General features: G+C 39.0%; 1 protein-coding gene across 1 annotated transcript in view; it reads right to left on the bottom strand.

The window, feature by feature from the left end:
- Positions 1-13,962, bottom strand: part of Zgrf1 (zinc finger GRF-type containing 1) — a 62,400-nt gene that overhangs the window by 10,658 nt on the left and 37,780 nt on the right. The window contains exons 15-20 of the mRNA XM_055628296.1: positions 11,690-11,833; positions 8,751-8,865; positions 6,546-6,808; positions 5,250-5,409; positions 1,284-1,361; positions 823-970 (exon numbers count right to left, since the gene is read on the bottom strand). Coding sequence (XP_055484271.1) covers positions 823-970; positions 1,284-1,361; positions 5,250-5,409; positions 6,546-6,808; positions 8,751-8,865; positions 11,690-11,833 — 908 coding nt within the window. The remainder of the gene's footprint in view (positions 1-822; positions 971-1,283; positions 1,362-5,249; positions 5,410-6,545; positions 6,809-8,750; positions 8,866-11,689; positions 11,834-13,962) is intronic.

Genomic DNA, 13,962 nt, shown 5'->3' with positions numbered 1-13,962 from the left:
TGGGTTTGCCAAGAGTCTATTCAAAGCTTCCCACTTTCTTCTTTAAGCCTCTATGTAAAGGAGAAGAATGCAGCAGGCATGGCAAATAAGATGTGTTCATCACTGTTGGAACACAGTCAAAAGAATGATGAATGGTGAACAATGCCTTAGATAACAATGGTGAGAAAGGCTCCAGGAAAGGAGGCAGAGGGCCTTTTACTTCAGTGCATTTTATTCCCTGGATTGTTCTTGGATGTGATTTCAGACCTCCTGTGACAAACATTTACATTCAATTTACAAGGCATATTTATTCTTGTTGGGTATCAGAACACAGCTATAGAGCCCAATCTGGTCATGTGCCTTGAATCTTGGATATGGCCTTTTGCCTTGCTTTCGTGCTTTCCCAGGATAAGATATGCTAGGCAATTGTGTTTAAATTTGTCCTGAGAAAGTTCTGGGAAAGCAGTGTTCTGTCAATATTTAGTATGTGCTTGCTGGTGTTTATTTACATGTTTTTCTGAACTCAACCTTCCTTAGATCATTGCTCTCTTTGTTAGATTTGTACACAAAGTACACTGAAAGTGAAGTAAGGCTGTCTAGCATTAGACTCACGTCTACCCCATTCTTTCAGGTTCTTAGATCCCAGGTCCAGCAGACAAGATCTGCACAGATCGATGACAGTTGACAACCACAACTTGAAGAGTGTTTGCAGCCCTGGGTACAGTTGGTAAGGGTACAGAAAGGATATAACTTGTTGAATCTAAGATTATCCATCATCACAAATAAAGAGAATCTGAACAGAGCACAGAAATCGGCAAAGAAACTGATGAAATTTCACCTCACCTGTTTTAGAAGGATTCTGTTGGTCCCCAGTTTATGCTGCTCAATACTTTTTCTCACATAAACCCTTTCTATAGGAGTCAGTTCTTCCCTCATCAATGCATGGAGTTCTTTCAATTGTTCACTTTCATTTTCTGAGCCAGCATGCAAGCTGAAATTGAATAGTATGAAAGAATATTCCTTGTTTATTTCACATGCCACAAGGCTGTCCTAGAAATAGCTATGGAGATGAGGCTGACCTTGACTCACAGAGTACCTGCTTCTACCTCCCAAGAGCCAGTATTAAAAGCCTGCACCAACACTCCTGTTTTGTATTACTCTTTTTAAATTAGAATTTCTACGTAGGTTTCCCAATTTAACTAAAAACTAAAGGCATCTCTCAAAGGCCAAATTTAAGGTAAAAAAATATAAAATTTTCATACTTCTCAGAATATTCTGTAACTTTTAGGATTTAGCAGTCTTACCTGTAGGGTAAAATTGGCTTGGCAATCTTCCTAACGCTCCCAACTCTGACGAACTTTTCAAATCCAAGACTAAGAAGCCTTTACAGAAAACAAGACAGAAGAGATTCTCCTTACTTACAAACAAAATATAAAACACAGTTTTGCGAATTATTAGTATTTGTGTGGGCTTTTCCTTAAAGACAAAATGCCAGTATGTAACCCAAACTATCCTTAAACTCAATGCTCTTGCCTCAGCCTACTGAGTGCTGGATATACAGACATGCACAAACATGTTCAAGTATATTATTATTAAAATTATTTTGCATAGGACTGTATTTTACAGTTATGTGACTCCATATGAAATATATAAACTCAAAGTAAAAGCAATATAGTTGAACTTTTTCTCATAGAACATATTGAAGAGATTTTTGCCAACTTTCTTTCTTGGTGCAGGAGCTCAAACCCAAGGGTTTATGTATGCTGCACAATCATTCCACTACTGAACTACCTGCTCCTCAGCACTTCTGTAGAAAATTTCAAACATATTTATTTTATATTAAGGTGTTATATTAGTTATTTTTCTATTGCTGTGATAAAACATTGTGATCAAGGCAACTTATAGAAAAAAAAAGTTTATTGGAGGCTTACATGCCAGGGGAATACTAGTCAGTGATGGTGGAGTGAAGATAGCGGGCAGTTGGGGCAGCAGTTGGAAGTAGAGGGAGCTTCTGAAACCTCAGAGCCCACTTCCATTGACATATATCCTCCAGCAAAGCCACACCTCCTGGTTCTCCTCAAACAGCCACTAACTGGGGACTAAGTATTTGAATCTCTACAGAGGTCAGTAAGTGTTTAGAAAATGCCAGTTACTGGGGCTGATCAGAAATAAAATGCCGTAAAGACACACTAATAGGGAAAGCAATAGATACTATATATTTTGACTCAAGAGCCTCTTCAGTATGTTACTGTAAATATGCACACTATCCCATCTTACAGAGCTCAAGGTGAGATAACTTAGCCAAGTCTACATTATTAACAAGCGGAGAGGGCTGGAGAGATGGGACAGAGGTTAAGAACATTTGCTGCTTTTCCAGAGGACCTTAGTTCAATACCCAGCACCCACAAAGTGGCTCACAACCATCCTTAACTCCAGTTCCAAGTGATCCAGTGTCTTCTGGTCTCTGCAGACATTGTACAACCATGATGCACAGACATAAACACAGGCAAAACACCCATACAAACAAAAATTTAAAGAAAACGAACAGACAAGTGGAGTCAGACAAGCCTAGACTCATTCTAGTGGCTAAGATGCCTCTCTACAGATAACTCCTAATCCCCAAATTAGGGCTTTGTGCAGAGGGAGACATTATTCTCTTTCTTCATGTATCTTACAGCTCTAATTCTAGGCTAGCTCAGAGGTGCAGGTCAGTGAACAGCAAGTCCTCCAAAACATGTGCACCACCTTGGAAACAGGAATTTAAAAAGAACTAAAGTAAGCTATAGCCCTTGCTTTAAGCAGTTTCCCAAATGATGAAAAGAAAAGTGTTAATACATTAATAGATTGTGATCTTGAATTTTTCACCTGATAAGACCTAGAATCAGGCTGGAGGTAAGCCTTTTGTTATGAGCATAAAAGAGTTTCTAGACTGAAAAGGTCAGTCCTGACCTGACAGTGGGGCACCACTCCATGGGTCCCTACATTAAGTGACCAGCAGACAGCAAAGCACAGACACCCTACTTCCTGTGTGGGTGGGCCAGCTGCCTCATGCTTCTGCCGCCATTGCTTCCCCACCATGACGCCCTGTACCTTAGAACTGTGAACTGTGACAAACCTTTTCCTCCTTAAGTTATTTCATCAGGATAAGATGAAAAGTAACTAATAAACCTCAGTTTACAGAAAAATTACCTACTTCTCAACGTGAAATAGCTAGTCTTCATTTTTTCAATACAAGTTTGTATTAAATCTACAACAATGTAGGAGCAGCCTTCTCAGAGAACAATACTACAGGGACTGTATAATATTTATCCATGCTCTCATTGTTTTCTAAAAGAAATTGTCTTATTCTGAGCATCACAATAGACATTGTCTAGTCCAGTGCACAAGAATGTTATTTCACTTGAAGAAGCAGAGGAACCCAGCCTATTTCCAGTTGAGGCATCATCTTCCTTTTCAAAGATTCAGCATTAAACATCCTTCTGAAATGGCTGAGTGTAGCTCAGTGATAGAACACTCACTTTGCATGCACAAATCCCCAGGTTCAGTCCCAAGCATGGCACTGCACACAAGCACGTGCGTGCACACACACGCGCACACACACACTCATGAGAAAGAAAGAGAGAGAAAGAGAGAGAGAGAAAGAAACAGAGAGGGAAGGAGAGTGAACAGAGTTCCCATGTGTTTTTAGTATTCAATACTTACCTTCCTTTTCTAATTCTAACCTTTCAAAATGTGTTTTCTAACAGTCTCATGTAAATTGACATCTCAGGCTAAGCAATCTAAGTTAGTTCTTTCCACTAAGTCCCAGGTAATTCCTCAGATTCACATTTATCTTGGATTAAAAAATAAATAAATAAATAAATAAAAGCTGTTCTTAGTCACCCTTAGAATTTTTCATATAAACAATAGCAAAACTTTCTGAAAGGGCTATTTTACAAAATATAACAAGAAGCTTGGATGTTTCAAATTTTTATCCTAGCTTAGGACATTTTTCAAAGCTTGCAAATTCTTAGTGGGTAATGGAGCTTGCTACATAAGCCTGATAACCTGAGTTTGAGCCACAGAACCAACGGTGAGAGAGCTGACTCCTCAAAGTTCTCACACCTCCATACATGTGCTGTGGCAACAGGTACGCTCACAGTCCATCCATCTGTCTTTCTGTCTGTCTTTTTGTGTGTGTGTCTTTGTCTGTCTCTCTTACACATAATTTTGATAAAGTTTTTGCACTTAACCTCTGAGCCATCTCTCCAGCCCGTAAAAAGGTTCTAAAAAAACAAAGATTCAAAAATAGATATAAAGACTTAACGCCCAAGATTTCTTTCATACTATAATTTATATTCATAAAATTTTGGTACTTACTGATTAAAAATTACTTGTATAATAATATAAGCAAATCACTGAATGTTATTAGTAAAGTAACTGTGTGTTGTGCCGCACACCTTTAACCTCACACTAAGGAGGTAGAGGCAGGTGGATCTCTGAGTTTGAGGCTAGCCCGTTCTACAAAGAGAGTTCCAGGACAGCCAGGGAGGAAGACCAGAGCATGTGTTACGTGTTAGGCCAGTGCTTTATCATGGAGCTACAGCCCCAGTCCAAAATAATCTTTAAGTTAAAAGAAAAATCAGACATAGGCTGGGAATAGTCCTGACTTCCTAGCACTGAGGTGGTTCTGAGATTTGACGTCAGCCTACTGCTATCATAACAAACTCAAACCTCTGAGTCAGACTTTTACTTGTGACAAGAAATAGCCTAAGAACCATGGTACATGCCAGTTCTTTGGTCCCCAAGCAGAACATCTTAGCTGATGCCTGCACGTACAATGGGCTCATTCTCACCTGTACAGCTAAGGAGCCATGAGGTGGGAAATCCACTACTTTTCAGTAACAAGCAGCAGACAAACCTCCTTTTAGTTCCAAAGGAAGAGATTATCCCATCAGTCCAAGCTGCAACCCTGAGAAATGCCTTTCATAGGAATGTCAGGGCTCACGCCAGATTGCCTCCCCCAGCAACACACTTCCAGCCCTACATGTTCTTGGCTGAATTTGCATCTTATAGGGTTATTTCATCTTCATGACAAACTGTCAGATAAATGAACAATCACAACTTAAGAAGTTAGACTATTACTACCTCATAGCTCTTGGGGTCAGAAGCGAAGGCTGTGCGCTCTTGTCAGGCAGCAAGACTATATAAGGAGACTGGGAATCCACAGAAGATTTCCTCTCAATAATAATCTAAAACATCAGTTATTGAGGTCTACTTGTCATACTTACCCAAGAAGTACTCTGTCAACAGCTACATTAGTGGAAGAAGAAATGAGAATTTTCCATGGCCTTGCATTTCCAACTGTTTCAGCATCGCACTTTTCAAACAGTTGGACAAAGAACAGAATCACCACAGCCAGCAAATAGCTTTTACCTGCTCCAAATACACCTAAAACACCATAAAAACTTTTATGAATGTATAAGCAATACTTTATCTTATCCACCTTCATTTAATTAGTTAATACATTAAAAAAAAAGTGTCCACTATGTGCTACACAAGAGCATACACAAAACACTTTCCTCTTTAGTAAGCTACAATTAACAGGACAAATAATAGGTAAGAGATAATGATAATAGGATAACACTGTTATAAGACCAGAGAAGGAAGGCTATTTATTATTGCCTTGCTGGATGGTAAGACTTCCTTTAAAGAAAAATTAGCAAGCTGGGTCGTAGTGGTAATAGTCTATAGAGTGAATTCCAGGACAGCCAGGCCTACACAGAAAAACCCTGTCTCAAGAAACAAAAACAAAACAAAACAAAAACAGAAAAAGACCTAAAGAGAGAGAAAGATATATATAGAGAGAGAGCAAGACAGAGAGAGAGAAAGAAAGAGAGGTAAGGAGCAGGACTAAGTCTCCTAGAATCACACACCCAATAGTCTAGAAAAAGTCAACTGAGCATGCTGAAAGCACCTTCAGAAATTTCCACAGGTATACAGCAAAGAGGAAAGAAGGGAAGCTCAGAGAGAGGTAAAGAGATAAATTACAAGAGGACAAATTTGCACTTGGAAGGGAGAGGCATGTGGATCTCTTCAAGTTCAAGGCCAATCTGGTCCACATAGTGAGTTCCGGGACAGTCAAGAGAGATTGTTTCAAAAGGAAAAAAGGATAAATCATAAGCCTACTATGCCTAAAAATTTTAAATTTCTCCTGAAGCTAGCAAGCAAATACTGCAGGATTTTAAGCAGTGTACGTTTTAGAACAACTACATGGGTCAAATCTGAGATGGAGCAATGAGCATAATAAATGTAAGATGTACTGAGAGCCCCATGCGTTGTGCACTCCTCTAAGCATGCTACTTACATTTAATCATTTAAGCATCCAATCATATGAGGTATGTGCTACTTTTAATCCACACTTTACAGAAATCAAATCTAAGTCACTTACCCAAAATCATACAGCCAATAAATGATAGAGGCAGAATATGAAAGCAGAGTTCTAATTCAAGATGCTACATTCCTACACACTAGAAAACACAAAAGAGCAGAATAACCTATGTTTATTTTCTCCAACTGTCTCTTACCATGAATAATTGTGATGGGCAGAGAATGCTTTAAGGGCTCCAGTGCATCTTCGTCACCTTCTTGGGATACTATCATTTGAGCTATCTGAATTAATGCTGTAGCTTGATCCTTGTTCAAACTATGTATGTTAATCAACTCGCTAGCTAACTGCAAAGTCGCTCCTAAGTCGAGGAGTTCACATTTTGTTTTAATGTTTGCAACAGCTGGTGGGATAAATTTTCTTTTACTGACGTTTTTACTGCTAACTGTAGCTGACTGAGACCTAGTAAAAAGAACACATCAGAAACAGTTAAGAACTTTTAAAATGTGTGAGTTGACTTATTCATAATGTAGATTTTTACTTTACAACCATCAGAAAAAAAACTTTTTGCGGGTAAAAAGTAGATTGGCTTTAATCTACAGGGTGTAAGAGAACTAATATTTACAAAATACCTAGTATCTGTTGGCATGAGTTTAAATAGTTTACATATTAATTTATATACTCTTTACACTAAAAAGAATTGCCCCAAATAGAGATATATAAATATTAAAATGTTCCCACAAAATTAAGGTACTAAAAGGTAGTAGACTGGTTTAGACAATTAACATAGCTTCCTACTTCAGGCAAAATCACAACAGGCAAATGGATTTTATTATTATTCAAAACAGATAAAAATAGTTACAAGGCTTTAAAAAAATAACCTAGGGTTTCATTGTGACAAAGAAAAGGGTAATGCTGCAACATAGCTAATAACAATCCAAGTTGGGAAATAGGAGCCAGGAGTGGCTCAGTGGTGGAGCACTTGTTCAGCATGAATGGGGTTCAATATCCAGCGCAGGAAAGCATGCTTTTCTCATTTTAACATATTGAATATAAATTCACTTCTCAGTTATTTCAACTCACTCATTGACTTATTAGGCTAGGCTATCTGTTGTATCCGAGGTTGACCTGAGACTCTCTAAGTAGCTGAAGACAAAGCAGAACTCATGATTTTCCTGTGTCCTCCTCTGAAGTGCTCAGGCTAGAGGAGGAGATTACCACAGCTGGTTTATGTGGTAGTGAGGCTAAAACCTAGTGCCTCATGGACATGATAGAAGAGCTGTAGCCCAGGCCCATTTCTCATTTTTTAAAAAGAACCTTGGTGTTAGACAAATTTAAAAGTGAGATACGGGTAATTACAATAAAAACAGTATCAACATCTACACTATTAAAGCATTCTTTTGAATGTTAAGTAATATGCAGCATAAAGATAAAGATAGGGGCTGGAGAGAAGACTCGAAGGTAAGAGCATTGGCTGTTTCTCCAGGTCCTATTCCCAGAACCCATGTGGCAGCTCACAACTGGCTGTAACTACAGTTCCAGGGGATCCAATAACTCTTCTGGCTTCCTCAGGTGCCAGGCACACACAAACGCTGCACATACATACATTAAGGAAAAACACCCATACACGGTAAGAAACAGAACGGAGGAATAAATCATGCACTATACTGGTCATTTAACAAGGTACTGCCTCGATGAAGAGGAGGAATTCATTTCAATACTAGCCCAAACCACAACAAATAAACAGGTGAAAGGGAAGTAATACATATATTTTTCTTTCCTTTTATAAATTTTATTTATTTTTGGTGCTGGGGATCAAACCAGAGCCTCATATATGCTGACAACATTCTACGACTGAGCCACATCTGTTTTATGGTTAACTTCTAATACACAATAATCTCCGAATTTAAAATATAATTAAAATTCCGTTAGTGAAATACATTAAATGTTCTGTTATTGCACTTTCAGTTACCATTTGACCTGACTAATTTTTTTGTGAACAAGTTCATGCCATTTTGGAAGAGGGTACCTCAATCAAGAAAATACCTCTATCACATTGGTCCCCAGGAAAATCTGTGGGGCACTTTCATGACTAATGATTGATGTGGAAGGGACAACCCCACTGGAGATGGTGCTGTCTCTAGGCAGTGGGCTTGGGGTTGCATAAGAAAGCCAACTGAGCAAGGAAATAAGCAGTGTTCCTTCATGGTCTCTGCTCAGTTCTTGCCTCCAGGTGTCTGCACTAAGTTCCCTTTAAGATAGACTCTAAGCTGTAAAGATGAAATAAGCCTTTCCCCCCACATTGCTTCTTATTATAGTGTTTATCCCAACAATAGAAAAGAACAGAAAGCAAATTAGGACACCAAAATTTAATACTAATGGCCCAAAGATAAAAATGACTTACATTGCTAACAGGTATGGCATTAGTGGAAGAGTAGCTGGGTTAACGTAGTCCTGAATGTTTTTCAGAGTTGTCAGCTCTGTGCTGGCATTACAAACCAATAATGCATGGACTGTTACTACAGAGACAATGTAGAAACTGAATATTAGATATAAATAGAACCAACACAAACAAACTGATTAAATGTCTTTATAACTCAGATGTTGGCTTCTGAACTAGTGAGATGACAGAAAACAAAACTTTAGGACATGCAAAAGTCTTTAAATGTCCCATATCTCTTACATTGCTATGTTCTCTACTCATTTTGTGTATGGGCAATCATAAACTGGATACTGAAGTCACACGTGGAACTATGTACAGTAAATATGAAACAGCGCTAACGCAGGTGCTGCTGGAGCTCATCAACATCATGTGTGTGCTATTAAGTAGTAGTTACACAGTCTTTAAACTTTCCTGTATTTCTTCCTCAATCATTTATTAAAACATATGGAAAAAACTGGAATGCCAACATTGCTAAGAAAGCATATGCAGATGGCTCAGTAGTTAAGAGTTCTGTCTACTCTTCCAGAGGTCCTAAGTTCAATTCCCAGCAACCACATGGTTGCTTACCTCCATCTGTACCTTCTACTGCCCTCTTCTGGCATGCAGGTGTACATACAGATAGAACATTCAAAATAAATAAAATCTTAAAAAAAGAAAGAAAGCATATGCAACAAACACAAAAACGTCCACATGAAAAGTGACTGTTAATTGGGCTCTTGTTAGATTCATACTGGCTGACTCAGTTAATTTAGTTAAAAACAGAAAAGATCGGTTGAGTACAGTGGAGAACACCTTTAATTCCAACATTCAGTAGACAAAGACAAATGCATCTCTGAGTTTCAGACCAGCAAGGTTCACTAAAAAAATAAATAAAAATAAAGGAAAAAAAGAGAGCAAGCCATGAATGCCTATAATTCTAGCACTCCAGAAGTGGACGCAGTAGGATTTCTCTGAGTTCATAGTTCGCCTGGGCTCCACAGTAAGATCTTGTCTCAATCAAAAAGAAGAGGATTGGAGGGTGGTGGGAGATCAAAGGTTAAAAACATGAAATACTAGAAATCTAGGATCATTAAATGTTATGTCTTTAGTTCATGGTTAGCCAAATTCAACCATTAGAAATCAAGACTGGGGGCTGGAGAGATTGTTCAGTGGTTAAGAGCACTGGCTGTTCTATACAGAGGTCATGAGTTCAACCATGACTCACATGGTTCAACCAGCAACCACATGGTGGATCCCAACCATTATAGTGAGATCTGGTGCCTCTTCTGTCTGATGCTGTCTTCTATCATGCAGGCATGCATGCAAATAGAACACTCATATACAAAAATAAATAAATCTTCTAAAACAAAGAAAGAAATGGAGACTGAAATGTATAGAGAAACCTCCAGATTCATGGAACTAGATGGGAGCACATTTACTAAAGTTTCTTCTGCTATGGGACTTCTCAGGACCCTAAACATCCACAAAATTTGTAATTCTCTGGTTGAAACAAGTCTTCCATAGCCCAAGCTGGTTAAAGATTTCTTTACTAAAAGAAAAATAAGCTGGGTAGTCTGATATTAAGAGGGGCTGAAGAGATGGTTCAGCAGTGGCATATTTGTTTCTTTTCCAGATAGCCAGGGCTAGATTCCTAGCACCCACACAGCAGATCACAACCATCTGTAACTCCAGTTCCAGGGGTCCTGATGCCCCGTACTTAACTCTACAGATCAGGCATAAGTGTGTGGCACAGATATACATGTAGGCAAAGCATTCAGACACATGAAAAAGAAATATATCTAAGGAGAACTTCTCACAATAGTATAGGTACTCTCAAGATAAAAACCACATGCTGCTCAATCTCAAATCTCCAGGAACTTCTCAATGTAAAGATATACTGTTTACTAAATATACCTTCAAAAGACCAAGAAAATTAGAACTCATCTAGATAAAATTATATGAAAAAGGTCTCATGTCCAATGTTTACATTTTTTAAAGTCAGGTATATAGTATAAAAAATTCAATTTTAACCAAATACTAAATGAAGTTCAGCATTTCTTAAAATATATATATATATATATATATATATATATATATATATATATATATATTTTTATGTGCAAAGTATTTTTCTGCATGTGTGTATATGTATACTACATATGTGCCTACTGTCCTTGTAGGTCATAACTGCCAGTACAGATCATTGTGAGCCATTGTGTGGGTTCTGGAACTAAACCTGGGCCCTCTGCAAGAGCAACAATTGCTTTTAACCACTGATCCATCTCTCCAGCTCCTTAATATTTCATTATACTGTTAGCCCTATATAGGACTTGAACAGTAGAAATACTTAAAAATTCAACTTTTATACATGTGTTAGTTTTGTGTCAACCTGACACAAGCTAGGAAGAGGTAATATGAGAGAATATTAATACTTTCATTGGGCTAGCCAGTAGGCAAGCCTGTAGGGGCATTTCCTGGATTTATGATTGAAGTGAAAGGGCACAGCCCACTGTGGACAATAGTAACCTCTGGGCAGGTGATCCTGGGTTACACAAGATAGCAGGCTGAACAAGCAAGCCATGGAGAGCAAGCTTGTAAGTAGTGTTCCTCCATGATGTCTGCTTTAGTTCCTGTCTCCATGTTCTTGTTTTAAATACCTGCACTGGCTTCCCTTGATGATGGTCTATAGCCAGTAAGACAAAAATAGATCCTCCCACAAGTTGCTTGTGATCAGTCTTTCTCACAGCAACAGCAAAACAATATATACTTGCAGGATCATCACACTGCATGCAATATTAGAAACTGGAGATAGGTGCTTTTTAGCTTTAGTCAAACAACTCCACACACATCGTTCTTGCTTTTCCTGCCTCCTGTGTCCGTTAGTCTCTTTAAACAGAAATTAGGGTGGACATGATACTTACTGTTAGTAGGCCAATTAGAAGGGAAATAGCCTTTCAAAGGCAGCAGCTCCACTTCATTGACAGAAGATGGCCCAAAGAAGGCACTGCAGGCGATGAAAGTATCTAGTTTGAAGTCCAGGGTTTTTGAAATAACCCAAAGATCATCTGAAAGGACAAACATTTTCAAATCCCAGCTTTACTGAGGCAAACTTGACCAAAAGGAACAGGGTATTTACCATGGCGTTTGGGGTTTTGTGCATGTTATGTACCCGTTTTACCACAGCACTACAATCCCAGCCACGACGAATCTGAATGTATCTTGTGTGACGATCTCCACAGTCAAGCTAATTAACATATCTATCACCTGACATGGTTATTTCTGCATGCATGGCAAGAACCCTTAAATTTTCCAACATTATGACTGATTGTTGTTACCATGCTGGATATTAGACCACTAAAACTCACAACAGAATACCCATAAATTCATGCAGTTACTCACATATACATAAAATAAAAGTACATCTTCAAAAAATGTTTGGATTGTGTGCATGCTCATTTGTATATGTGAATCTAAGTGAGTGTGCACCACACTGTAAGTATGGAACTCAGAGGACAACATTGGATGATAGTGTTGCTTTCTTTTTTTTCCCACGGGCACCCAGAGCCGGGGCTCCCACCACCAATCACAGCCTCGGGAAAAGGCCCTGGATGTGGTCAAGAGTCTGAGGGAGGCAGGGAAAGGAACCAGATCCCTCCCAACAGGCTCCTCACAGGCCCACTGTCCCCCAACCCCCGGGGCCAGAAGGACAACCTTGCTTTCTACCATGTTTGAGACAGAAACTCTTGGCAGTGGCCATACATACTCTTCAGCGAAGTGTTATCAGTGCTTCGCTGATGGGACTCCATGCAGCAAGGCCCACAGAAAACCCTTTGACCATTAATCCTAGTTATTTTGGGACTGGTAACCATGTCAATAGAGGAACATCTACAATCACACTGAGTAAGCCTGTGGCAGCTATGGAGAACAGTGGGTCCTGCTTGCATAACTGTTCTGGGAAAAGTTATGTCTGATTAACAGTGATTTAAAAATGGGAAAGCTGTGTCTGAGCACTGGAGACTTAAAAAGACTTGGAAAGATGGTATCAGAAATTGATAGGTGCATATCATTAAAGATTGTATGGTACAATGAGCACATTTCTGTCTGCAATTTAAAAAGCATTATGACAAAGGGGTGCCATTTGCTGCATGGACTTATGCCCACCAAACGGTTAATTTGTCTCTCACCTTGCATCACTGTGTAATTGCATTTGCTGCCAGCTGGGTATGTGCTCATGTCCAGAGGACATACCTGACATTTATTTTTGGCTTGCTAAAATGGTGCGTTTAGTGAAAAATACAGTTTGAAGGTGACTGACCCAACGGGAGGAAAAGAAGGAAGAAAAACTATTGAGGCTTTCATAATACTGTTATGATTTCTTTGAATAAAAAATCCAGTAATAACACTGCTCAGGTGAATAGGCCTGTGATTGTATAAATAAAGACGGCTGGAGCTATTCTGGGGCCACTTGCTTGAAAGTCAACTGGTGATCAGTGTCTTCTCTCACCAATGTCACACATCTGTCCTCAGTTCCAAAACCCTGCTGCTAGCGCTGGTCACTGGCAATCTCTTCAGTACTTTTTCCCACTACTTCCACTAGGCTATCTGGCCCAAGCTTCTGGTGATTCTCCTGTCTCTCCCTCCAATCTCCTCACGGTAGCACTGGGATTATAGATGCCCATACTGTGTGTCTAGCTTTTATGTGAGTTTTGGGGATTCAAATTGAGGTGTTCAAACTTTCACAGTAAGTGTTTTTACCCATTGAGCCATCTCTCCAGACCTTATACAATATTTTTAATAACTGAAATATATACAAACAGAAAGTAATTTTCCTAGTATGGTACTGTCTATTGGTAGTATCATGTCAACATTAAAAAAGAGGCTTTTATAGAATTTTAGAATCCAGCTATTCAGATGATGGGCCTTCAACCTGCTCTATCAAACTATGAACATAATGTTCCTTCATTCAGAAAGTCTTGCAACAGATAAAACTACTGATGAACTCCAAGAGTCAATTAATGACACTATGGAGTAACTCCTTGCTTCTCTTTGAAAACTAGTGAGTCTGTGGATCAGAACTTACCTGTATCCTATACCTTAAATAGCATTGTTTTGATAACATCAGCTGGGAGGAAGCAGTCAGGAGATAGTGATGGACAAAGTCTGGACAAAAGGGTAAGGCATGTGCATGCATTCT

Source organism: Psammomys obesus, unplaced genomic scaffold (genome assembly GCF_907164565.1).
Source record: "Psammomys obesus unplaced genomic scaffold, mPsaObe1.curated_primary_1811, whole genome shotgun sequence".
NCBI classification, from domain to species: domain Eukaryota; kingdom Metazoa; phylum Chordata; class Mammalia; order Rodentia; family Muridae; genus Psammomys; species Psammomys obesus.
The sequence above is the reverse complement of the archived record's forward strand: the minus strand, read 5'-3'. Positions and strand labels throughout refer to the sequence as shown.